We start from the raw sequence: 26921 nt of genomic DNA, 5'->3' as shown, positions 1-26921 counted from the left end.
ATTCTTGTTGTCATAGAAGATCTCTATTTTGAGATAATTATGTATTTTAAACAATAAAACTGAACTTAGGGATCTGCAATAAAAGTAGAAAGTGTTCCAAAACCTCGCAGGTCTGGCAGCATTTGTGGTGAAACAGAGCCTAACAACTTATATTCAGAACTGGACTCTCCATTCCTTTTATGTTTGCATAATTTACTGTTTTCAAAAATAGCTGCTAGACCACAATGAATCAGAATGACCATAAGTAAGATCAAGCCCAGTTTGCCATCATCATTCATCTGAAAATAATGTTAATGTCTGGAACTTCCACAGGAATTTTTAACTGTAGTTTCTGTCAATGATTCTACACCACTCCATAGACTGAAGTGTCCTCAAACTACAATCAATTAGAAAAGCATCACAGTTAAAACCTCTGAAAAGTTACTTTGCTGAATCAGGCATAACTTAAAACTCCATCTGCCACTTCTCAGATGGAGTTTAATTCAGATAAGTGTGAGGTACTGCATTTTGGGGAAGCAAATCTTAGTAGAACTTACACACTTAATGGTAAACTTCTATGGAGTGTTGCTGAACAAAGAGACCTTGGAGTGCAGGTTCACAGCTCCTTGAAAATGGAGTCGCAGGTAGATAGGATAGCGAAGGCGGCATTTGGTATGCTTTCCTTTATTGGTCAGAGTATTGAGTACAGGAGTTGGGAGGTCATGTTATGGCTGTACAGGACATTGGTTAGGCCACTGATGGAATATTGCATGAAATTCTAGTCTCCTTTCTATTGGAAAGATGTCGTGAAACTTGAAAGGATTCAAAAAAGACTTATGAGGATTTTGCCAGGGTTGGAGGATTTGAGCTATAAAGAGAGGTTGAATAGGCTAGGGCTGTTTTCCCTGAGTGTCGGAGGTTGAGGGGTGACCTTATAGAGGTTTATAAAATCATGAGGGGCATGGAGAGGATAAATAGACAAAGTCTTTTCTTTGGGGTGGAAGAGTCCAGAACGAGAGGGCATAGGTTGAGGGTTGAGAGGGGAAAGAGATGAAAGAAACCTAAGGGGCAACATGTTCACACAGAGGGTGGTACATATATGGAATGAGCTGCCAGAGGAAGTGGTAGAGGCTAGTACAATTGCAACATTTAAAAGGCATCTGAATGGGTCTATGAATAGGAAGGGTTTGGAGGGATATGGGCTGGGTGTTGGTGGGTGGGACTAGATTGGGTTGGGATATTTGGTTGGCATAGACGAGTTGGACCGAAGTGTCTGTTTCCGTGCTGTACATCTCCATGACTCTAAGTTCACAAATACTACGAAAGAGTGAATTTTCAAAGTTTATTCATGATATTTAAACTTCTAACTTGGGAGCATAGATAAGGTGAATAGCAAAGGGCTCCCCTATTCAGGGGAGTCCAAAACTAGAGGGCAAAGCTTTAAGGTGAGAGAAGGGGCCTGGGGGTAACATTTTCACACTAAAGGTGACATATAGATGGGATGGAACTGAAAATGTGTTGCTGGAAAAGCACAGCAGGTCAGGCAGCATCCAAGGAACACGAGAGGAAGTGGTAGACATGGCTACAGTTACAACATTTAAAAGACACTTAGACAGATACATGAATAAGAAAGATTTAGAGGGATATGGGTCAAATGCAGGTAAATAGGACTAGTTCAGTTTGGGAAACCAAGTAGCATTGGACTGTCGGGTCTGTTTCCATGCTGTATGACTCTATCACTTTTATGTATGCTCCAATCATTTATGTTTCTCTCTGTAAACCTTAATTAAAAGTGAAAGATAATCAATACATTTTAATCCCTGGTCTGTTGAGAGGATGATTCAATGGCAGCCTGTCCTGCTTGATAATATCACTGTTGCTGGCGATCACCTTGACTTGGTGACAGATTCAAACTAATATCTGACAAGTGGAAACACTCAGATACCATTAGATTGGGTGACTGGGTCAGTGTATCGCAAGGTCATTGTTTTGATTGTAAAATCCAAACCATGAGGGGACTTAATTATACTAAAGACTGAGAAAGCAGGAATTGTAAAATTGACGAAATATACTACAACTAGTTGTGACAACTTTATAGAAACCATTTATTTTATACAAGCAAGAGTAGGAATTTATAATGCAAAACAGTGCAACAAACATGTGACAAACTTACAGGAGCAAGCACTGGTTGTTAACAGGAAATGGTGTACATACAAGGTTTGTTCCAGAAACTTCATTTTCTTGTTCCTTCTGGCAGCAATGTTGTTGTGATCAGGTTCCACTCAGACAAAATTTCCTAAACATAGCTGCATTCTGGATTGAAATCAAATACTAACCAATAAAAACGGATGATATATTTTAGATTGGCTGATAGTTTAAGTAAAGTCCTCAGAAAGATTCAGCATCATTGCAAACTTCAAATCCTCTGAAATTTGGCATTTGCTGGTCACATTTCTTAAATTCAACTATGATTTGCCAGGCAAGTGAAAAGCGAAAAACTGTTGGTTTTATGCCATTGGCAGAAACTAACACAAACTCCAATGTTAAAATTAGGTTCCAGATCCTACATTCCGAGCAAAGCCACCACTGCAGCACTGTCACTTGTACAATAGGTTGATTTTTATAACAGAAGAAAAATAACACGATCAGAGATGCAGAGTTTCAATAACAGTAAGAGCACATCTTTGTGAAAAATTTCTGTTGGTCTTTTCAATGATTAGGCAGAGAGCTGGAGGATAGAAAGGAACTGAATACTGCAGATGCTGGAAATCTGAAACAAACACAGGGATTGCTGGCAAAATTCAACAGGTTTGGCAGAGAGTTAACATTTCGATACTGGAACAACTCTCTTTGAGAAGGAAGGGCATTTCCATTCTTCTCCCATCAGGGATTGAGCTGGAGGGTAGAACAGATCCTGCCACATCTTAAGCTATTTGTCTTTGAATTACACTCGACATTGATAACTGCATTGAAATCATAACCAAATGACTGAAAGATATATTTTGTGCCATTTGACTCCTAACAATGTTGGATGCTTGTTAATCTTAGAAATAGCATCACTTGTTCAAGGCACAAAAAGTTACAAGCCAAAAGCTGACACAAGTGATGACAGACTTATAACTGATCGATTCCAGTCCATAGTATAAATAAAAAGGGGTAAAGAGGAATGTAAAGTTGAGGTCAAAATAATATTAGCAATGATCTTATTGAATGACATAGTAGACATGAGAGGCTGAGTGGCCCCTGGTTCTTATGTGTAAGCTAAAATGAGAAATGTAATTTTAAAGGAAGCAAAATTATTCTTTGACAGAACAAAAAGCAGCTGAAAATGTGTACACAGCAAGTGATTTTCAATTTCACCTTTGAGGTTAACAATCTCCTGGAGCTCATAGTGCATTCAAGAACATGTCTCAATTTTCAAGCATAGTAATCAATACAACTAACTACAACCATGCAGGTGGGAAATTCAAGTTCAGTTAATGAAATACAATTATCATAAAATGCTTGCACTGGCAATGAGGATCTGACCAAAACTGAAGTATCATAAAACCCCATCTGGGTCATAAATGTTCTTAAGGGAAGAAATCTACCATCCTTACCTTGTATGGCTTACATAGGATTCATAATTGAGTCGTTGACTCAAACCATTTGGCCTAGCAAGTGTCTCAGTTGAAATCAAAATGTCAGCTCAGCACCTCCCTCTCAAGTTCAATTCTAGATGTCAATTAGTCCTGACTGCCCATCTCCAATAAATAAATAAAACTTTTTAAAAACCCTTATAAACAAGCAGGAAAAGGGTTTTCATCCTTAACAAATGAAAATCAATCCAGAGCTCCGTAAAGAATGAAAGATCACTATGTTAATTCACTGTACTATGTGGTGCCCCAAAATTACACTGGGGTGTTATTAACTCATATTAATTACCTGCATAAAAATTGCAATAGATTGTCATTCAGCCTTTTAAGAATTTCAACAATGAGAATTCAAAGACTCCAAAATGTTTGCTTGATGTATTTCAAGCATCTTTTCTTCATAAAGCACTCCAGTGTGCTGTCATGCTGATGGTATTTGGCTCAAATGATGGCCCCAGCAGCATGTTCCTCAGGGCCCTGCAGCATGAAAGATGTCATATACAAATCGGCTGACCTGATTAAAAAGAACCACCCTGTTAAGAGCATCTGTCAGATACAGAATTCACTACTGTGGCTAAAGTCTTAGATTAGCATTAATAACATTTTCAAGATGCAATAGTAAACTTGATTGAAAAACTTAACCGTCCAGTTATTATCGCTGCCGGTAAATGCACTATTTGTAAAAGACCCAGGCGTTGCAAAGGAGCAGTCTCCAACCTGACAACCTAACTCAGACTGCAGCATGTAAATCAGGAACTGACATAAGCACAATATTAATAAATATATTTTCAAACTAATGCAATCAGAGCTATTCAGTCCCTTTCTAAACTTCACAGCCTCATTCTCTTCCAAGACATTATCTGCATTCATGCAAAAAAAATACCGTAGCTGATGGAAATTTGAAATAAAAGTATAAAATGTTGAAAAAACGTTGCAAGTTTCTGATTTTATTACTTTCAAAACTACAACCAGCTTTCACTAATGATAGGGCCATGACTTTGGCTGTGAAACATTTGGCCTTAAATGTTTTGGGATAGCTGAGAGCATTAGTCCATAAATTAGGTTCCACTATAGATGACAGAACTGAGCTTTTAATAACATTTTAACATTTGTTAAAAGTTGCATGTTGTACTGTAAGAAGCATGGACCATCTCCATTCAGACCACAAGCAAGATTCTGGTTGATATAATTCACTTGTTACATCACAGGGTAAACTCCCCTGCTTAATTTAAATCAGCAAAACTGAAAAGATTTATTTCATGCTGTAATTTGTGAAAATTCGAGAGGCCAAGAACTATTACATAAAATTTTAACTTTATTTCTTAATGTATAACAGAGAACAATTAACTAACAACTATTTACAACTCCTTCCTCTAACCTACATCTTACTTTTTCCTCTATGATACTAATCCAATAAAACCCCGATTAAGAGTTCAAAACCAGCCAGCTGTTGAATCTTCTCTTTGTATCTTCCTCTGTCTTCTTTTCTTCTTCTTAGGGTTTTCTGTTTCAAAGGTCACTGATCGATAAAGGTACCTTTAAGAGAGCTATTCTTCAGGCAGTCTGCAAATGTTGTTGGTTTGGCAGTTTGCCCTCAACTGTTCAATTTTCCCTGGTCTTATACCCCCAATGCATCGGATTGTGCCACTGATTTTTAATATTGTCAATATACTAAATTCAAACTGGATTGGAGTTTGGTATTTTTTACGGTATAATTTAAACTGATTGGCCTAATTCAAATTTGTTTCTTTTTGTTTCCAGGTAACCAGCTACCCTAGCAACTGGACCAAAAGGTTACATTATATCTTGTTCAGAACACTTGGTGCTGTCAGGTAATTCTACTAGCTTTTAACTTTCTTGAAGGTACAGTACACCCACATCTTCATAACACACTGTCCCACTTCTAATCTAAGCTTCCTGTTTTCAGTCTCCTACCTTGTAATAAAACTTAATGGAAGCTTGAGGAACATCACCTAACCTTTTAATTAAAAATTAGTCACTTTTCAGCTTTGCACTCATCATTACTGAGCTCAACAATTTCAGATTATAACACATTGCTCCCATTTTCATCCCTAGCAGATACCTGTTAACAATGATTCTGCTGTGGCCACTTTCAACTTCTTTAGAACCACTTCTTTTAAAAAAAAAAGTTTGTCATGTTAACATCTGAAATCAAAAGAAAATGGTAGGAATATAGAATTAACTTTTCAGGTCTGTGACCATCCGTCAGAACCCATTTTTCGACTAACATGTGATTTTGCTTGGCTGGAAGGTCTTCCCCATGTTTCAACTTGCAGATCACCATAACCAGAGTATCACACAGGTTCAGTATCACTGTCTCTGCAATGTACTTACCATTTGGTGATACAGTTCAACATTTTCTTTAATGTGTTGATTGCTGTCATGCAGCGATTGGAGAACAATGATGAGTTCTGATAAAAAGTCGTCAGCTTCAGATGTTAACTTTTTTATAAAACACACAGTTCCCCTGCCAAATCAGCTTAATATTTCTACTATTTTCTGATTTTTAAAAAAATTTCAAATTATCACTTTGTTGATCTATTCGCAATCAGAAAGAAGTATTGGAACTTCGTCAACATTGCAATCAATTGGCACTTTTTCAGCAATAACTTGTCCATCAATGCTCAGTTTGGGTTCCTCCAGGTCTATTTAGAGCTAGGCCTCAATTACAGCCTTAGTCCAAGTAAGGATTAAAGAGTTGTCTTCCAGAGGTGAGGTGAATGCAACTGCCTTAGATCAAAGTAACATTTGACCAAGTGTGGCTTCGAGGAATACTAACAAGACAAAATCCATGCAATTTTACGTCCACTTTGCAATACGTAGCTACAATATTGTGAACTGAAATTCCTGCTACTGACTTTGTTTAGTCTCTCACCCATTAGTACAAATGTAAGATTGCAAAATTTCAAACAATCACACCAATTTATATGACAGGAGAAAACATGGTGCTTGGTTGGTAACATGACTGATTGGCCACAGCATTACCATGGAGAAAGCAACAGGGAACTGCAGCCGGCCCAAACATGTGGCAATTCAAAGAAAGCTTTTGTTTACAACAAACAGGTGCGTACCCTTGAATATAGGTTGCTTCTAGCAAGTCAATAATGCTTTCTACTGAGCCACATTACAAGCGCCACTGGTTATCCTAAGAGTGAGAATGACAAAAAAAGGGCAACTGAGCAGAATGCAAGAACAGCAGTACAGCATTGAACAGACCTGTTCCTATCACAACAGCTTATGCACAGTCCCCAACCCAACCAAAAGTTGCCGTGATGCTCTACAATCCTTGTTTTGTGATGTAATTCTGTACCATTATTCAGGTCTTAGATGCCATTATCACTTGATTTCCGCCCTACCCCCCCCCCCAATTTAAGGGAGACAAACAAGAGAGGCAATGATGACAATAGCTTATTTGTATATGCCTTTATAACATCATAGAAATTCTAAAGGCACTTTAAATGAGCATTCTAAAACACAATCTCACACTGAGCCATAAAAGGAAAAGCACAAGTAAATTAAAAGTTGGATTTTGTTAAAGTGATAACATTTAGGAATGAGAACTGAAGTTTAAATTGGGCATTTGTTGAAATCTCTGCCATTATTCAGAATACTGCTGCCATCTATTGGCAAAAGTAAAATCCTCCCATTTAAAAGCTGCAGTCATGTTCACACAGTTCACACTTTTACTGTAATAATAAATGTGACTGAAAACATCAAAATATTGGCAGAACAATGTGCCTTGCAACTAAGTGTGAACAATACCGTCTGGTTTAGGATTAGATTGACTGCATCTCTCAAGTAGCTATGCATTGTAAGGGAAGGCTCAAGAAGGGGGAAATAGGAGGTGGTAACTCTTTAAATAAGGGTCAAGTAAAATTTCTGGATTAATTTTAAAACTGAGAGATGGGAGCAGTTCCATAGGATGTACTTTCTAAGTTAGTAAATAAAAGTGCAATGTTCTCCTTCAACGAGCAGTGTAACAGTATATAAAACTACAAATAGTGTTAATTACATTTGTGTTTGCACAATGAATTAGCCATATCCCCAAAGTAATTGTTCCAATTCTGACTAGCAACTAAAAACAAAATGTAATAGAGACCCAGTTATTAAGGATACAGTCTTAACAGATACTCATTGTGTATGCATTTGTACTTTAACTTGTGAGTTTGTTGAAAAAGTAATAAAACGAAAAGCAGTGCTGGAGAGTGGATTTTTAAAACCACAATGCTAATTAGTGAAATTTCTTCTTGAAAGCTGTATGGTGACCTTGTACAGTGCTGCAAACTTTCAGTTATGTATATCTTGTGGCACTGTTTCCTCCTCCCCTCACTCCAACCCCCGAAAAAGAGAGTTTCATGGGGATGATGCATGTTTCACTGTTTGGCGAGTTTAGGAGGTATAGCATCACGACAATGCAACTTAGCAAAAATTTCAACCCAACATTCTCTCCAGCATCTAGGCTATAGTGGTGTCCATCTCTATAACACCATTTGCTTCATCTCTCCACAATGCTTATCTCCCAGTGAAGTCCTCTTCCATTTCTTTCTCACCTCCAGACCAGACTAAACCAATTCTCTTTTCGCAGGTCTCCCATCCACTATGAAGCTCCAGTGAATTTAAATATCCCTTGTCTGGCTCATATCCTGCATCAGGTCATAGAGTCATAGGGATTGTACAGCATGGAAGCAGACCCTTTTGGTCCAACCCATCCATGCTGACCAGATATCCCAACCCAATCTAGTACCACCTGGCCCATATCCCTCCAAACCCTTCCTATTCATATAGCCATCCAGATGCCTTTTAAATGTTGCAATTGTTCCAGCCTCCACCACTTCCTCTGGCAGCTCATTCCATACACATACCACTCTCTGCGTGAAAACGTTGCCACTTATAGCTTATATATTTCTCCTCTCACCGTAAACCAATGCCCTCTAGTTCTGGACTCCCCCACCCCAGGGGAAAGACTTTGTCTGTTTATCCTATCCATGCCCCCCATGATTTTATAAGCCTCTACAATGACACCTCTCAGCCTCCGACACTCCAGGGAAAACAGCCCTAGCCTATTCAACCTCTCCCTACAGCTCAAGTCCTCCAACTCTGGCAACATCCTTGTAAATCTTTTCTGAACCGTTTCAAGTTTCACAACATCTTTCCGATAGAAAGGAGACCAGAATTGCACGTAATATTCCAACAGTGCCCTAACCTAACATGACCTCCCAACTCCTGTATTCAATACTCTGACCAATAAAGGAAAGCATACTAAATGCTGCCTTCACTATCCCATCTACCTGCAACTCCACTTTCAAGGAGCTATGAACCTGCACTCCAAGGTCTCTTTGTTCAGCAACACTCCCTAGAACCTTACCATTAAGTGTACAACTCCAGCTCAGACTTGCTTTCCCAAAATGCAGAACCTCGCATTTATCTGAATTAAACTCCATCTGCCACTTCTCAGCCCATTGGCCCATCTGATCAACATCCCGTTGTAATCTGAGGTAACCTTCTTCGCTATCCACTACACCTCCAATTTTGGTGTCATCGGCAAACTTACTAACTGTACGTCTTATGCTCACATCCAAATCATTTGTATAAATGGTTAAAAGCAGTGGACACAGCACCGATCCTTGTGGTCACAGTCCTCCAGTCTGAAAAACAACCCTCCACCTCCACCCTCTGTCTTCTACCTTCGAGCCAGTTCTGTATCCAAATGATGAGTTCTCCTTGAATTTCATGACATCTAACCTTGCTAATCAGTCTCCCATGGGGAATCTTGTCGAATGCCTTACTGAAGTCCATATAGATCACATCTACTGCTCTGCCCTCATCATTCCTCTTTGTTACCTCTTCAAAAAACTCAATCAAGTTCGTGAGACATAATTTCCCATGCACAAAACCATGTTGACTATCCCTAATCAGTTTTTGCCTTTCCAAATACATGTACATCCTGTCCCTTAGGATTCCCTCCAACAACTTGCCCATCACCGACATCAGGCTCACTGGTCTATAGTTCCCTGGCTTGTCCTTACCACTCTTCTTAAACAGTGGCACCACGTTAGCCAACCTCCAGTCTTCCAGCACCTCACCTGTGACTATCCATGATACAAATATCTCAGTAAGAGGCCCAGCAATCATTTCCCTAGCTTGCCACAGAGGTCTAGGGTACACCTGATCAGGTACTGGGGATTTATCCATTTTTATGTATTTCAAGACATCCAGCACTTCCTCCTCTGTAAAATGGACGTTTTTCAAGATGTCACCATCTATTTCCCTACAATCTATATCTTACATGTCCTTTTCCACAATAAATACTGATGCAAAATACTCCTTTAGTATCTCCCCCATCTCCTATGGTTCCACACAAAGGCCATGTTGCTGATCTTTGAGGGGCCCTATTCTCTTCCTAGTTACCTTTTTGTCCTTAATGTATTTGTAAAAACCTTTTGGGTTCTCCTTAACTCTATTTGCCAAAGCTATCTCATGTCCCCTTTTTGCCCTCCTGATTTCTCTCTTAAGTATACTCCTATTAGCTTCATACTCAATCTATCCTGTTTGGACCTGACATATGCTTCCTTCTTTTTCTTAACCAAACCCTCAATTTCTTTAGTTATCCAGCATTCCTTATTCCTACCAGCCTTTCCTTTTAACCTAACAGGAATACACTTTCTCTGGATTCTCGTTATCTAATTTCTGAAGGCTTCCCATTTTCCAGCTGTCCCTTTACCTGCGAACATCTGCACCCAGTCAGCTTTTGAAAGTTCTAATACCACCAAAATTGGCCTTCCTCCAATTTAGAACTTCGACTTTTAGATCTAGTCTATCCTTTTCCATCACTATTTTAAAACTAATAGAATTATGGTTGCTGGCCCCAAAATGCTTCCCCAGTGACACCTCAGTCACCTGCCCTGTCTAATTTCCCAAGAGTAGGTCAAGTTTTGCACCTTCTTTAGTAGGTACATCCACATACTGAATCAGAAAATGTTCTTGTACATGCTTAACAAATTCCTCTCCATCTAAACCTTTAACACTACGGCAGTCCCAGCCTATATCTGGAAAATTAAAATCCACTACCATAACCACCCTATCATTCTTACAGATAACTGACATCTCCTTACAAATGTGTTTCTCAATTTCCTTCTGACTATTAGGGGTCTATAATACAAACCCAATAAGGTGATCATCCCTTTCTTATTTCTCAGTTCCACCCAAATAACTTGCCTGGATGTATTTCCAGGAATATCATCTTTAAGTACAGCTGCAATGCTATCCCTTATTAAAAACGCCTCTCCTTCTATCCTTCCTATATCATTTTTGTATCCTGGAACATTCAGCTGCCAGTGCTGTCCATCCCTGACCCATATTTCTGTAATTGCTATGATATCACAGTCCCATGTTCCTAACCATGCCCTGAGTTCATCTGCCTTCCCTGTTAGGCCTCTTGCATTGAAATAAATGCAGTTTAATTTATCTGTTCTACCTTGTTCTCTGCTTTGTCCCTGCCTGCCTTGACTATTTGACTCACCTTTGTTCTCAACTGTACCAGTCTCAAATTGAAATCTTTCCTCACTATCTACCTGGGTCCAACCCTCCCACCTTAATAGTTTAAATCTTCCCGAGCAGCTCTAACAAATCTCCCTGCCAGTATATTGGTCCCCTGCCAATTTAGGTGCAATCTGTCCTTCTTGTACAGGTCACTTCTACCCCAAAACAGCTTCCAATGATTCAAAAATGTGAATCCTTCTCCCATACACCAGTTCCTCAGCCATGCAGTCATCTGCTTTATCCTCCTATTCCTACCCTCAGTAGCTCGTAGCACCGGGAGTAATCCAGATATTACTGCTCTCGAGGACCTCCTTTTAAAATTCCTGCCTAACCCTCTGTAATCTCCCTTCAGAATCTCAATCTTTCCTCTTCCTATTTCCCCTTCCTGGTTCCATTGTGTACAATGACCTCCTGCTGGCCCCTCTCCTCCTTGAGAACATTCTGCACCCTCTCTGAGACATCCTCGATCCTAGCACTAGGGAAGCAACACACCATTCTGATTTTTTGCTGCTGGCCACAGAAACGTCGGTCTGTACCTCAAACTACAGAGTCCCCTAACACAATTGATCTCTTGGAACCCGACGTACCTCTCATTGCATCAGAGACAGTCTCAATACCAGAAACTTGGCTGTTCGTGCTATGTTCCCCTAAGAATTCATCACCCCTACATTTTGCAAAACAGCACACTTATTTGAAATGGGGATAGCACAGAAGACTTCTGCACTATCTGCCTACCTCTCTTACCTTTCCTGGAGTTAACCCATATGTGACTGTATCTGAGACTTAAACCCCTTCCTATAACTGCCATCCATCACATCCCCTTGCTCTTGTAAATTCCTCATTGCTTCTAACTGTCTCTCCAACCAACCCATTCGATCTGATAGGATTCACAACCAACTTCATTTATTGCAAATATAATCCTCAATAACCCGTAAACTCTCCCTAAACTCCCACATCCGACAAAAAGAGCAATTCACTCTACTAAGGGCCATTTTTGTTTCTTTCAGTCTACAGACCCAGAACATAGCACTGTCTTATTCCTCTACAAAACACTGTGCCAGGTTAAATTAATACTTATGGTTTATATTTTAAGTTTAGTCAAGAGACATAGCTCAATAAAATATATAATCAAGAATTCTCAATCTCCTAGCACCCATGCTTTTGTTGACTCACTTTGTCATTTCTAAGAATGGTAAGGGTCTCTATCCCCTCCCTAACTGCCCTTGAACGTAGTGGGTTTTGGCAATTTCAGAAGGCAATTGCATCCATCCTTACAATAGATCTGGAATTACATATGCACCAGTCCACGTAAAGTTTACGGACTTCCTTCTCTAAAGGATATCAATCAACTTGAATGGGCTTTGACAAAAATCAATATAGTTGCCATAGGGACCGCTCTTACCAACTTTTAAGTCCAGGTTTTCTTTTACTGCAACATCAATTCCATCAGCTGCCATGATAGGATTTGAACCCATGTCCTCTCAGAATGAGCCTGTACCTCTAGCTGCCTAATCCACTGATAACACCACTATGTCAGCAACTCCCAAACATCCATTTAAATTTGTCATACATTTGCAGAAATCCTCATGCATCTATGCCTCTCTCAATTTTTAAAACCTCATACTAAGCCAAATCTTGTTATTCATTACAACAGAAACTGCTGGAGAAACTCAGCAAGTCTGGCAGCATCTGCAGAGAGAACACAGTGTTAAAGTTTTGAGTCCAATGATCTTTTGTCAGAATGCAGATTGCTATTTATTACATTGTCTCTTGCAAATCTCCTTCATCTCACTATTGCTAGTAATGCTTTCAGTCATGAAGCTATGGAATTCCCTGGCTAAACCTTTCTGTCTTAAGAACTCACCCCATAATACTCAACTGTTTGTCCAAGAATCTGATTGCACGTTCTGATATCCCCTTCCACTGCTCATAAGTCTTTGTGAAATCCATTGACAACAAGGATAGAAGCAAAAAAAATACAATGTTTTTGTTGTTGTAATGTCATATGGGGATGAGTGACTCATCTCATGCCGCTCCCAGATCCTCCCAGTTGGAAAGGTGAACAAATGAAATGGTTGGTACATGCTTCCAGCATGACGTCTATCAAGGACTGAAGATTAAACCAAATATTTTCGCTCTAACTTGTTCAATAGGATCTATGGGAGTTACTTGAAAGAGGACATTGTGAGCATGTTCAGCAAGTACAATCATGTTGAAACAAATTCAACAAATTTTCTCATGGTCATTCCACAGAAGAACACAAAGAATGAACGAACCTTTTTTTTATTATAGATGCCAGTGAAACTTGATTAACACTGTAGCCACAATCATCACGGTCCATAGCAATTGATCAGATGGTTTCACAATGTTCCACTACTCCACATTCTTTACACGGAGTACAACTGGAACTGAGGTACACGGGATCATTCCCAAGTCTGTGATTACCAAATCAACGAAGTCAGGTGGTGTGACGTCATATACCAAGTTAAGAAGGTGCAGTTTAGGATTTGAGTGCCAACTCTTCAGTGGAGTGCTTCCATTCCGAGTCATCAAAAGATCATCCGGGTCATCTGAAAATTGAGAAAATTCACTTACGATGCTACAATGAACTTACACCTATAACTGAACTTTATTGGTTGGAAAATGTCTTGGGATATCTTGTGCTAGTAAAAGGTGCTGTAACAATGCAAGTATTTCTTTCACTCAACAATAATTCAGAAATAGGAGATCAGCAATGGTTTATTCATCTATGAGGTTAATAACGCATGAAAATTAGATTAGATTAGATTAGATTACATACAGTGTGGAAAAAGGCCCTTTGGCCCAACCAGTCCATGTCGACCCTCCGAAGAGCATCCCACCCAGACCCATTCCCCTACATTTACCCCTTCACCTAACACGATGGGCAATTTAGCCTAGCCAATTCACCTAACCTGCACATTTTTGGACTGTGGGAGGAAACCAGAGCACCGGGAGGAAACCCACACGGACACTGGGAGAATGTGCAAACTCCACACAGACAGTTGCCTGACGCGGGAATTGAACCCGGGTCTCTGGCACTGTGAGGCAGCAGTGCTAGCCACTGTGCTACCATGTCGTATACATGTTGTCACAATTAACCCATAGATAAGTTACCTTTTCAAGATATAACTGGTCTGTTAGCCCTATGAACAGAATACTCTGTCCTACCACAACAAACGTTGTATTTTTAAAAACAAATTCCTTAAAAGATTAAGTACTTGCAATAATAATGAGTCCAAAGTTAATGTTCAAAGCCTCAAGGCTATCGACATAAACCTTTGTAGTCACCTTTCTGTCAAGAGCCAAATTTTCCCATCTTATTCTCAGTTCCAAAAGGTGCAATGAAACTTGTACACAACAGAAAGCAAATAAATATCTCAATTTTTATGTAAAGCCAAATTTGATAAATACTAAAGTATCCATAGAGAAAACAAAAATTAAAGTAGTGGAGACAGAAAAGTGAAATATAAATAATTATCTTTAATTTCTTAATTGTTTAATTTCAGTTGTGAAGTCTAATATAATATTTCACTACTCATGCCGAATCTGATACAAGAATTAAATGACCACACTATTAGGATTGTATAGGACAAGCACAACTGAAGACATGATAAAATAAACAGTCTAAGCAGTTGAGGTATAGACTACTATGCAACAAGTCACAGCTTGAAAGAGGATATATGATAAAACAATAGACAAAACTATAAAAACATAAAGTAATTCAATATTATTACATTTCAGTATTGACATAAATAGTAAGTGAAGGTTAACATCACTCTCCACAAACAATTCCTGAACTGTCCACTTTAATTTATCGTCCTGAACAGAAAGAAAATTCCTCATTTTTCTATAGCAATACATTTTATGTTGACTCCTATGCTAACTTCCCTAATACTACCAGGGCCAGGTGGAGGGTAGCATGGAACTTTGCATCTGACATCACAAACAATGGTGCTAGCTAAGGAGACATTCAACAGAAATAGTTTTCAAGAAAATCAGATTATCGTTTTTCAAATGAGTAGCCCAGGGTTATTTGCACCCTCCACAAACACTAGTGAATAGGCCATATTACTAATGTGCCTTCATTTAACATAAGTTCTATTATATAACTTTATAAATAGACCACTCCTTCATTCAAAACTGTAACTGTTTAAGAGAAAGAAAATATAATACTTACCTAGTTCATTCGATACAAATGAATCCGTCTGAACTCTTTCACAAAACTTGTATGTTTCACAACACACCAGGACTGGTACATTGAATGCTTTGGCCAAAAGTGCGATCTGTGATGTCCCCACACGTGACATTACATAGCCATTCGCCAGGAGGGCATGTGCACCCAGGAACACTTTAGAAACCTATGTGAAAAATGATGTTGGATAGTTAATACAGACCTTGGGGTAGGCCAAATGTCATTCCAAAAAATAAAATATTTCCAAGCAGCTAAATTAATTACATGGGAGGACAGGAAATGTTGATTAATGTTTTCAACCACCAAATACTATACAAAATTTGAATCATACCACTTTTTTTTCTGTAATTTCAGATGTCACATACATTTTGAAGACAGGCGAAAACTGTGATAGGTGAGACAGCATTTTAAAACTTACTCCACTTAACTTGCTGTGACATTACACAGAACTTGTATTTGAAAGATAAGTCCCATCTTTGCTGATCTCACATTCTGATTCTGTCATTCTTTCCTAGTCTTCCACTGAGTGTGCTGCTTCCCTCCAACAATTTCAGCTATATTCTCTCCTGTTATATTTTATTCACACAATGACCTCATTTACACACTTGCTGCCACACCCCAGCCCAAGAGTTCTATTCTGTGTTTGTTTGTTTTCTTATTTTCGTTGAATGCACGAGATATTTATAATTCAAGGTCATGACTTGAAACATTAACTGTTTCCTGCACCACAAATGTTTCCAGAGCCAAGGTATTTCCAGCACTTCCAGCTTTTATTTAAGATTTCCAACATTTGAAATGTCTTGTTTTTAGATATATTTTTATGTACACCCCTCCTTCTGCATGTTTCACAGAATAACTTGTGTGCACTTTGTCACTGTTTCTCTCTGTACCTTTCACAATGATCAGAGTGTCAAAGCCAATCACAAAGTTCGAAACATCACACTGACACAGAAACAAAGATGCTTTTCTTTGGCTATAAAGTCCTGACCAACTGGGGCATTAGCTTAATTTTTAATACACTCTTACATAGAACTCAATCAGCAAAGCATTACTTTTGGCCCCAAAGGATATTCGTGAGCATCTAGTGATGGTAAGGAGGTAGTGCAACAGTGTTGTCTGGCAGGTGTCAATAATAATCTTTCACTGTCACTATCAGCAACCTTTCTAGTCAAAACCCAAACAATGTTATGAGCACTCAAAAGATCTAAAATGGATAGAATAAAAAGAAGTATTTTCTAGTCATACAGTTCCCCAAGACCTTGTGTCTCAATGAACAGAAAAAAGTTTGTTTTTCAAAAAAGGCAGGACATCCTAAGCAGAAAAAGTGATAACTTTTTAAAGTGATAAACAGAAAGACATTTAAGGATATTTACAAACACACCTCAGGTAGAATATAAGACACAGCACTAATCAGAATGTAAGTGCAGTGAATCCCGTTCCGCACTAATCTCCGGAGTGCCTCTCTTCCTTCCAGTTTAGGCCGGCTGTCTACGACTATCACCTTGAACTTCTTTGCCTTGTGTGCATCACAAAGGATAGAGGTCACTAAAGAAGAACTGAAAAAAGGTAATAAAATCAGAATACAATTTGAGGCATAAAGCTATGATTTACAATTCAGAGATAGCACAGAGCATGATGCACCAACACAATCCCTGTGATTTATCATTCGACAATCATTGTTTTCAAGAAAGTTTAACTAACTTTTAAGTCAAGGAATCTTATTTGATATTTCCAATTTGCAAATAACAACTTCCCTTCATGTCATTATGCTCACAGAATGACAGTTCATCTTCAAAAAAGTGCTAACGTATTCTCGAATAAACAGTGATATAGAATAAGATACACATCTAATTGGTGCACTGCACAGAAATGTGTGCAAATATCGAAAGACACGTGGGGTCTCCAATTTAAAATAAACAGAAACATTTAAATTTAGACATGTTCTTGCATGCAAACACTATCATTTCAGACAACAATTTTACTTTGTAGCTACTGCACCATAGTCCAAGATAATCTCACGGCACGGTGGCTCAGTGGTTAGCACTGCTGCCTCACAGCACCAGGGTCCCAGGTTTGATTCCAGCCTCGGGCTGTGTGGAGTTTGCACATTCTCCCTGTGGCTGCGTGGGTTTCCTCCAGGTGCTCTGGTTTCCTCCCACAGTCCAAGGATGTGCTGGTCAGGTGAACTGGCCATGCTAAATTGCCCAGTGTTAGGTGCATCATTCAGAAGGAAATGGGTCTGGGTGGGTTACTCTTCGGAGGGTCGGTGTGGACTGGTTGGACCAAAGGGCCTGTTTCCACACTGTAGGAAATCTATCTAATACTAACAAGGGACTAATGATTTAAACAACTCAACATTTCCAATATTACTTACCATCCATATACCAGAATTACATCATCATCATTAATTTTCTCCGATGCTGATCTTGATATGGCTTCAGCAGCCAGGTGAATCTTCTCATTTACATATTTATCTATACAATTTAATAGCATTTCTTTTGCCTGGAAGTAAAGCAAAAGATAAGATTACAGATATTTGTTTCTTCTTATTTTTAGATAGAGTAAGAAACAAAAGATCATGCACAAAGAAAGTCATTTGGGACTACATTAAAAGTTGGTCCCCTACTGTCGACAAAAAACATAAAGCAGGACATGTGCAGCACATCCAGAATGGATTTCAAAAATTCAGCAAAGCCAAAAAGATTTGAAGATTTTAAGCAATCCATCAATATATAAAGTAAAAGGAACAGGGCATCAAACCACCTCAGCAGGAAAAAAATGTCATACCACCAGGGAGTACAGAATGGAATCAAAATGGGGTCTGAACAATTGTTCCAAACTCAAGACTCGCCTCACATGAAAAGGGTTTTATAGCCAAAGAATAAATTATTAATCTTGGTTCAACCAGTTACAACAGGTTGGAACAATAATACGGAAATAGATGAATCTTTCGGAAATTTTTGCTGACTTAAATGTAGAAAATATATTTACTCGGAGTACAGGTCAGAGGCATGTCACCTAACTGAGTAATCTGGTGTCAGCAGGCCACAACACATCTTGTGGGGCAGTCAACCAAAGACATCAGTCATAAGCTGGACAAGGTAGTGATGAAGGCTTTCAGCATGCTCGCTTTCATCAGTCAGAACACTGAGTATAATAGTTGGGATGCCTTGATGCAGCTTACAAGATGTTGGTTAGGCCACATTTTGAAAACCTGCGCCCACACCTCCCCCCTCATCTCCATCCAAGGCCCCAAAAGAGCCTTCCACATCCAAAGTTTCACCTGCACATCCACCAATATCATTTATTGTATCCGTTGCTCCCAATGCGGTCTCCTCTACATTGGGGAGACTGGATGCCTCCTAGCAGAATGCTTTAGGGAACATCAACCCCACCGCACCGTGGTCAAACATTTCAACTCCCCCTCCCACTGTGCTGAGGACATGGAGGTCCTGGGCCGCCTCCACCACCGCTCCCCCACCACACTACACATGGAGGAAGAACGCCTCATCTTCCGCCTCGGAACACTTCAACCCCAGGGCATCAATGTGAACTTCGCCAGTTTCCTCATTTCCCCTCCCCCCCACCTTACCTCAGTTCCAACCTGCCAGCTCAGCACCATCCTCATGACCTGTCCTATCTGCCAATCTTCCTTCCCACCTACCTAATTTAATTGTGAAAACTGAGCAGCATGGACAAATCGGGTCAAAAGGGCCTGTTTCCATGCTGCAAACCTCTATACCTCAAAGTTAAAATCACTGATAAACTTAACACGCTGCATGGCTATCTCAGTCATTTGTTCTTTGTGACAGAAATTTCCCTGAACCTGCCAATGATTAAAGAGCTTAAATCTTATGTGACCATCTTAGGAAAATTAAGAATCAAATCTATTTTTCTCCATGATGTAACAGGCCACGAAACGGGAACTATTTTTTATCATAGATTGTGCTGTCAGGGTTTATTGATGTTGCAATATTATATCAGAACAGAACACTATAGATGTTATTACAATATATACAGCTCTAATACTCGAACAGGAAGAGAAGGCTAATTATAAACTTAAATTACACCTTTGCTGCTAAATTAATCGAAATATAATGATGGCATTTCTATAATCATAACATTTTTATTTGCTCCTTGACTAATTACTTTACTGATGAAGGGCTTTTGCTCGAAACGTTGATCTTCCTGCTCCTTGGATGCTGCCTGACCTACTGTGTTTTTTGAGCTCTAATCTTATCTGTAATCTCCAGCAACTGCAGTACCTACTTTCGCCGAATTACTTTAAACACTTATTGAACATAACACTTAGATTCCAAGGGCAAGTTACATTAACAATCAGTAAAACTTGCATGTGTTGGAGGGAATCCAGAACTCAAGCCTGTTGGGTAATAGAGATAGAAACCCTCATAACATTTAAGAAGCATTTAAAGTACACTTGCAATGCCAAGTCATACAAAACTATAGGACAAGTGCTAGAAAATAGAATTGGAACAGTCAGGTGGTTGGTTTTGAAGGCCTTTTTTCTGTGCTTTAGATCTCCGTGACTCTATAACTATAAATTGAAGTGCTGGAATAGGGTCATCCAATTATGCTAAAGCAAGCCCATGACCCAAACCATGGTTCTAAATTAAGTAAGTTTAAGTAAATTCAGCATCAGTATAAACCATTATTTTTCTGAAAGGTTTTAGCTTTTGTAGACTGCAGAGTTGAGTAAGATGTGGAACTGCTTTGACAATGATTATTTTCTTTCCTTGTCAGACTCCTTTCGTTCACAAGGGAGGCTGAGCCAAGTATGTTATAAATCTCCTTCCAAACAGTGAAACATTTTGGATCAGGTTATGATAAGGTATCCTCAGTACCCAAACAGTTTTAGCAAGGCCATTGAAAAGGAACATGATATCAGTGATGATTCAAGAGCAGGGTTGTAACTGAGCCTATATCTTTGCTTGATTGAATCAGCATTTAACAAAATGGATATAAAGTACATTCCTATTGAATTAAATTTTTCTTTTTCTTCCCCTTCTGAAATTAATCAGTCATTTTTATGACTTACACACAAAACAACATCTGTGGTAAATTTAGGGTTTCTTGAAAAGTAACTTTCGAAGAAGAAAAGTATCAAATTAAATTATAAGAACTGTTCTTACCTCATCCTCCTTTACGCTTGCAGAAATATTTGAGATTTCCTTCTTAACGAATTTGATAGCATTGCCCATACTCGTTGAGAGTGATCGGCACTGGTTCAGGAAACTGGAAGGCAGAAACAATACATCAACAAAATAAATCCTTCAAAGAACAGAACACATAGAATACTGTCCATTAACTGGAGTATCATTTTCAACCAAGATCACTGGAAGTGATAGTTGTGATGGTGCAGCCACTGGGAAGATACACTACTATCCAAAAATTATTGGGATAAGCATGGAAAGGCATTAAATGTTCATCATTATAAAGAATTGTTAAATTCCCAAAGGACCTGTGGACAAAGAAACACAAACTTGTTGAAGGCAAATTGTGTCACTTGCTGCAGCCCAAGTAACTCCCCCAAGGGCATGCTCCTGTCATAACAGCTCTTGCTATTTTATCACCCACACTGCATGGTGGGGAGGAATTACAAATATGAATTTTTTTGTTTTAAAATGAGGAGACGTGGGTGAATTACCCATTCCTAATTGCTCTTGAGGTGGTGTTGATCAGGTACCCTCTTGAATCATTTCAGCTTAGTTGATGAAGGTTTTATCCCAGGGCTTTTAGATAACAAAATCAGGATAATTCTCACAACACACAAAGAACATAAAATCTACTTTGTCAGCAATGACCAGGCGTTATGACACTCGCCTCCAGCCTTCATATTGTGTCACCATATTGGCTCTTCCTTCTTTGATTCATTACTGCTGGGTACATTCGAGCCTGAATTCTTCTGACTCATTGGACTTGGCTTTGGAGGTGAGTGAATGTGGAAATTTGAAATCCTCCAGGTCTGCGTTTAATAGAGATCTACAGTACAGCAAAAAGCCCTTCAGCCCATCAAGTCTGCGCTGATCGGAAACAACCACCCAACTATCCTAGACCCATTTTACAACACTTGGTCCATAGTCCTGTATGCCTGTGTATTGCAAGTGGGTTTCTGCCTCCACCACCCTTTCAGGCAGTCAGTTCACAATTCTTACCACCCTCTGGGTGAAACAAAACTTTCTCACATCCCTTCTAAACTTTCAGTCCCTTGTGTGAAATCTATGCACTCTGGTAATTGATCAGACCAGCAAAGGGAAATGTTCCCTCCTGTCTACTCTATGCCCCTCATAACTTTATACATCTCAATCGTGCCCCATCCTCAGTCTCCTCTGCTCCAAGAGAAACAACTCCAGTCTATCCAATTTCTTTTCATAACTAAAACTGTCCTGCCCAGGCAATCTCCTCTGCACCCTCTCCAGAGCAATTACATCCACATCTTTTATATGGCTTCCAAACTGAACACAATACTCTAGTCATGGCCCAATCAAGGTTTGGCACAGTTCCAGTATATCTTCCCGGTTCTTAAAACTCCATACCTCGGATAATAAAACATCCCACGTGCCTTCTTAGTCACTTTAGCTAACTTAAGGGACCTTATATACCACAAACAGCTAAACTGATCCAACACTGATCCCAATGGAACACCTCCAATCACAGGCTTTCACTCACAAAAATACCTCTCAACCATCACCCGCTGCTTCCTGCCACTTAGCCAATTCTGGATCCAATTAGCCAAATTTCCTGAGGTCCCATGGGCTCTTACCTTTGCAATCAATCTCCCATGTGGACCTTTTTAAAAGTATTACTGTAAGTCCACATAGACTCACATGGCCACATCTTCAAAAAGTTCAGTCAAGTTGGTTTGACATGACCTTGCTATCCAAAACAATGCTGACTGTTCTTGATTAATGTTGAAAATGTGTTGCTGGAAAAGCGCAGCAGGTCAGGCAGCATCCAAGGAGCAGGAGAATCGATGTTTCGGGCATGAGCCCTTCTTCAGGGCTCATGCCCGAAACGTCGATTCTCCTGCTCCTTGGATGCTGCCTGACCTGCTGCGCTTTTCCAGCAACACATTTTCAGCTCTGATCTCCAGCATCTGCAGTCCTCACTTTCTCCTTTGTTCTTGATTAATCCCTGCTTCTGCAAATGTTGATTAACTTTGTCCTTCAGAATTGTTTCCAGTAGTTTCTCCACCTCAAGGTTAGACTGACTGGATTGTAGATTCCTGGTTTATTCGTTGGTCCCTTCATGAATACTGGTACCACATTGCTGTCTTCCGGTTTGCAGGCACCTCTCCTGCGACCAGAGAGGAATTGAAAATCTCTGACGTGTTCCCACTCAATGGGCTATTCTCAAAAGCAGAGACCAAGTAGCAGTGCTGGGAGCCAATTAAGATATTTAAAAGACAATGATCTACTATTCTGATAACCTAATGAAATTTTAGTGATAGCACACAGCACCCCTGACATTACCCCTTGCTGAGCTGGAGACGGACAACATATCAATAAGGATCTCGTAGTTGAAGACTAGAGTATCAACCTATGAGTTTTTAAGATTCAAGTACATAGTATAATTAAGCAATGCACTCACAGGGAGACCCCTGCACACTGATGCAAAAAGCTCTGTTCACTATTCAAATAATTCCATCTGAACCTTCAAACGAGTGAATCTAACTTGTAGCGCCATTTCATTCCGCAGAGGGACTGACAGCTGTCCGTCCCTTAAGCTCTTGCAAATGTCCCCCATAACTATCTGTCAACTGCTGTCCCCAGATGGACAGCCATAATGGAAGTAGTCTGTTTACTTGTTGCCTCCCATGAGATCACATTGTAAGGTATACCTATGACACAAGGTGTGGGAGTGAGTGGGGTCAGGATCTCAAGATTATCCCAGCTCCATAAAATTTTAATTCTGTCTTTCAACTTCTCTCTTATTCTTAGTGTAGGCAAGCGAATGATAATAAAGCTTCGAAACCTTTTTTGAGTGCTTTAGGAGCTTTTGTACATGCAACACTTAATCTTAAGTGACTGTGTCCTTTTAGGTTTCTCCAGCATAACAATTTTGCAGTGTCCCCTATTAAGGCACTTCCTGAACAAATCAAAAACAGCATTGGTGACTGTATATACTTATGGAAGGGGCTGTCACAAGAAAATTATGCAGGCAGAACACTATACTCTATAGTCAGCTTTACTTAAAACATTTACAATGTAGAAGAAGAATATCTACTATTAATTACTGTTTCCATACTATAAAATATGGAAACATATATTTTTTATGCCTTCATAAATACACACTCATATGGACGGACACACACACACACACACACAAACAAACAAACAAAATGGATATCAAACCAGTTACATTTTAGGGTCAGGTCATAAATGAAAAACTTTAAACTAAGTAGAAACACCAAAATTAAAACCATGTCATAGAGAAAACATTTGTTCTTGCTATATCTAGCACTAAGTTACTGAAAGCCTTCTGACTGAAAATTGAGAAATACCTGATGTCTGGTTTCAGTTTGTTGACCAAGTCTCTTGACAACTCTTCATTAGGCGGAGTTGAGTAGTCACGAATGACCTGAAGCAGAGCAGGAACTAACAGTTACATTTGCTTTAAGAGAGTGGCATTCGAAATAAATATGAGATTATCCATATTTGGCATCACACATTCTAAGATCTGTCACATTTTAATAGCTATAACAGATAAAAACCTTTTCAAGTGATACCTGTTGTTGTCAGATATTGTGGTAGAAACAAGGGTATGTAAAAGCGATCTGGACATTTTTCCAGTATTGACACTTATTGTCCCTAATGGCACCAAAGACAAAGTGATACTTTTCACTTTGTTTGTGCAAATAGTTGAAAAACCTGATTATAACTTCACTTAAGAGGGTGACCGCAGTTTGCCATTAACAAGAATTGACAGGATATTACAGGACAGTCCCACCTCACCTCAAAGAAGCTGCCAATTTTTTAATGTTACATGTTTATAGATTTTTGCCTGCAGATCAAATTTCAAGAGCAAATGATTCACCAGAACAGTTCCAGTACTAACATTAAGCACAGAAATAATATACTGCTTTGGCAAGGGTCAAGTTTTTTTCTAATTGTATCCCAATTAAACATTGGCCAAATCCAAAGGCATTTTATTTAATGATTTTTGTTTAAGCTGTGCACACCTTTCATACAATCATACAAATTCCCTTTGGTCCAAATCCAAATCTGACAAGTGGGATTGAAAGTCAAGTGAATGACCTGGTGGGTAAAGCTACTGTTGTGTGTGGCAATGAACAAGATAAATAAGAAGGTCTTAAGTTCACCTCCTGGCCAATGCTAAGTTGGTTAAACTGGACCAATAGTTGAGATACTGCTATGAAATCCATGAAAGGTAAAAAAATGAATCAGCCAGGTTCTCTGTCTTGATTGCTACTAAATAACTCATTTATAAAGTGCAAATGAGATAGTTTTCAGCACAGAATATGAACAATTCCAATTGGGATGCTTTCTACTTCCAAACAGTCCTTGACATGGAAATTTGTTTATATTTCTCTATTATTGGTATGTCTTATTGCTTTAATATGTTAAGGCTTCTGACCATTAAAACCTGAGATGGGACCTAACGTCTTTTATGAACACCTTAAATCGGCCCTCTTCTCTTTTTAAGTTCAAAGAAAATATCTGCCAACCTCTTGAAAAAGTTTTTTTTTAAGATATCGTCCTATTCATCTTTATTGAAATCCTTCCTCCTTGTCTTTGATCGGGTACTTAGCTAGACCCAAAATGAAACCATAAATTGCTGATAAAAGTCAGCAGGTCGACAGCATCAATGTTACTCTTTCCAGAGTTAATTTATCAAGTTTACTATTATTCTTCTTCAGAACCAGGGACAGATGGAAATACGATGGGTTTTATGCTGTTGAGAAAGGAGAGAAGGGCAAAATGTACAAAAAGGCAAAACTTTGCTGTGTTTTATCTCAGGTCTCCAGCAACTACACTATTTTGATTTCATTTGTTAGTCCCTGTCTTGCAACTATGTCTCTTAAATTGGGATAATGAATCAAAGGTGGAAGATATGAAATAGAAAGGCTGGTACAAATTGGATAAGCTGACCATTCTGGACGAAGTCCAATTTAGACTGCGGAGGGGAAAAAAGGGTGGAAACTGAGGAGGTGCTCAGAACAAGTATCAGACCTCCTCAGATATAGGGCTGGTTCCAGGGAACCGAAGATTTGCAAATATTACAGCCTGTTCCAAAATAAAAGGACAAGGGCAAACCTGGCATTTACCAAACATTTGAATCTAGGTGCTAGACAAGTTTATGGAAACAATAATCCCAAAGAACATGAACATCCACTTGGACAAATACAAACTAAGAAAGCAGAGCAAGCATTAATTTGATCAAGAAACTTGTTGTTTTTTGATGAGGTAAAGGAGAGGGTGAATGAGGGCAGCATCGATGACTCTGATTATGACTTCCAAAAGTCAGTTGCTTCATTAGGATCACATATTAAGCTTGTTGGCAAATTTGAAGCAGCAGAGACACAAAGGCTGAAGGATAGTAAAGTTGCAGCAAAAGGCACAACCAAAGGGGGCATGTACAGGGGTGGTCCCCATGGGACAGCTTTTGATGGACATTGTAACTAGAACATGGGGGAGTGGATGCAGTGCACAACTCAGAAATCTGCAAATGACATGAAATTTGCAAGGTAAAAACAAGGTAGAAGAGGGGGTGGAATTGGACTGATTTATTTTCAAAAGAAATAGTGTGGACTCAAAGGACTGAATGGACCTCCCCCTATGCAGGACGATTCATTGATTCCACTAACTCAGAACGTTGCTTTGATAACTCTACTTTTCGCAAAAAGCTTTTGCAAAGTCTTTTTTTTCTCCCCTCCCCTGGGAAGAAGTCCCTTTTAATGCAAATAACAGCATATTCCTCCCCCCACATCCGTCCTATTTTAACGCCTCTTATTTTTCATTTGGAAGAAAGAACATCTGATCTGCTCCATTCACAGATGGTGACTGATCTGCTGTCATCTTCCAGCATTTCCAGCTTCGGATTTTTTATTATCTATTATTTGTTTTTTTGTTCAGATTTTATTTAAAAAGAATGAGTGATGGGCCACTAAAAAGTGACCAAAAGTTTAACCTGTAAAGTAAAAATACAATTTCCAGCTTGAAGTAAAAAGCATCCACAGATCTAAAAGAGTACCACTGCCAAAAACAACAAGATTCATCCAACAGCCCAAAGGATAAAATGCCAGAAGAGTAATTGTTTCTATCTAGGTATGCCATCAGAATGTCATAAGTAAATGACTTTTGCATTAAATCCATGCAACACAAAAGTCAACTTGGCACTACAGGGAACAATTAAGCTAGCTTAAATTGTTCTGCTCGTCAACACACAGGAAGAAACAATAACTCTCCATTTTGGGATGACTTCCAATGGCCTCACCTCAGAAAGCCAATAATAGGGGCAAAAAGAAAAATAATTACCTTATGAAGGCTAAATTATAT

General features: G+C 39.1%; 1 protein-coding gene across 2 annotated transcripts in view; it reads right to left on the bottom strand.

Annotated features, from left to right (window-relative positions):
* Positions 1–13438: 13438 nt before the first annotated feature.
* eif2b4 (eukaryotic translation initiation factor 2B, subunit 4 delta) overlaps positions 13439–26921 on the bottom strand; it is a 51430-nt gene continuing 37947 nt past the window's right edge. For both annotated transcript variants that reach the window (XM_072554491.1, XM_072554497.1), the window contains exons 8-13: positions 23906–23982; positions 20535–20637; positions 17759–17886; positions 16766–16940; positions 15370–15550; positions 13439–13741 (exon numbers count right to left, since the gene is read on the bottom strand). In XM_072554491.1, the coding sequence (XP_072410592.1) occupies positions 13545–13741; positions 15370–15550; positions 16766–16940; positions 17759–17886; positions 20535–20637; positions 23906–23982 (861 nt within the window). In that variant the 3' untranslated portion in view covers positions 13439–13544. The remainder of the gene's footprint in view (positions 13742–15369; positions 15551–16765; positions 16941–17758; positions 17887–20534; positions 20638–23905; positions 23983–26921) is intronic.

The sequence above is a fragment of the Chiloscyllium punctatum genome, chromosome 3 (genome assembly GCF_047496795.1).
Source record: "Chiloscyllium punctatum isolate Juve2018m chromosome 3, sChiPun1.3, whole genome shotgun sequence".
NCBI lineage: Eukaryota > Metazoa > Chordata > Chondrichthyes > Orectolobiformes > Hemiscylliidae > Chiloscyllium > Chiloscyllium punctatum.
Note: the sequence above shows the minus strand (reverse complement) of the source record. Positions and strands in the feature narration are given on the sequence as shown.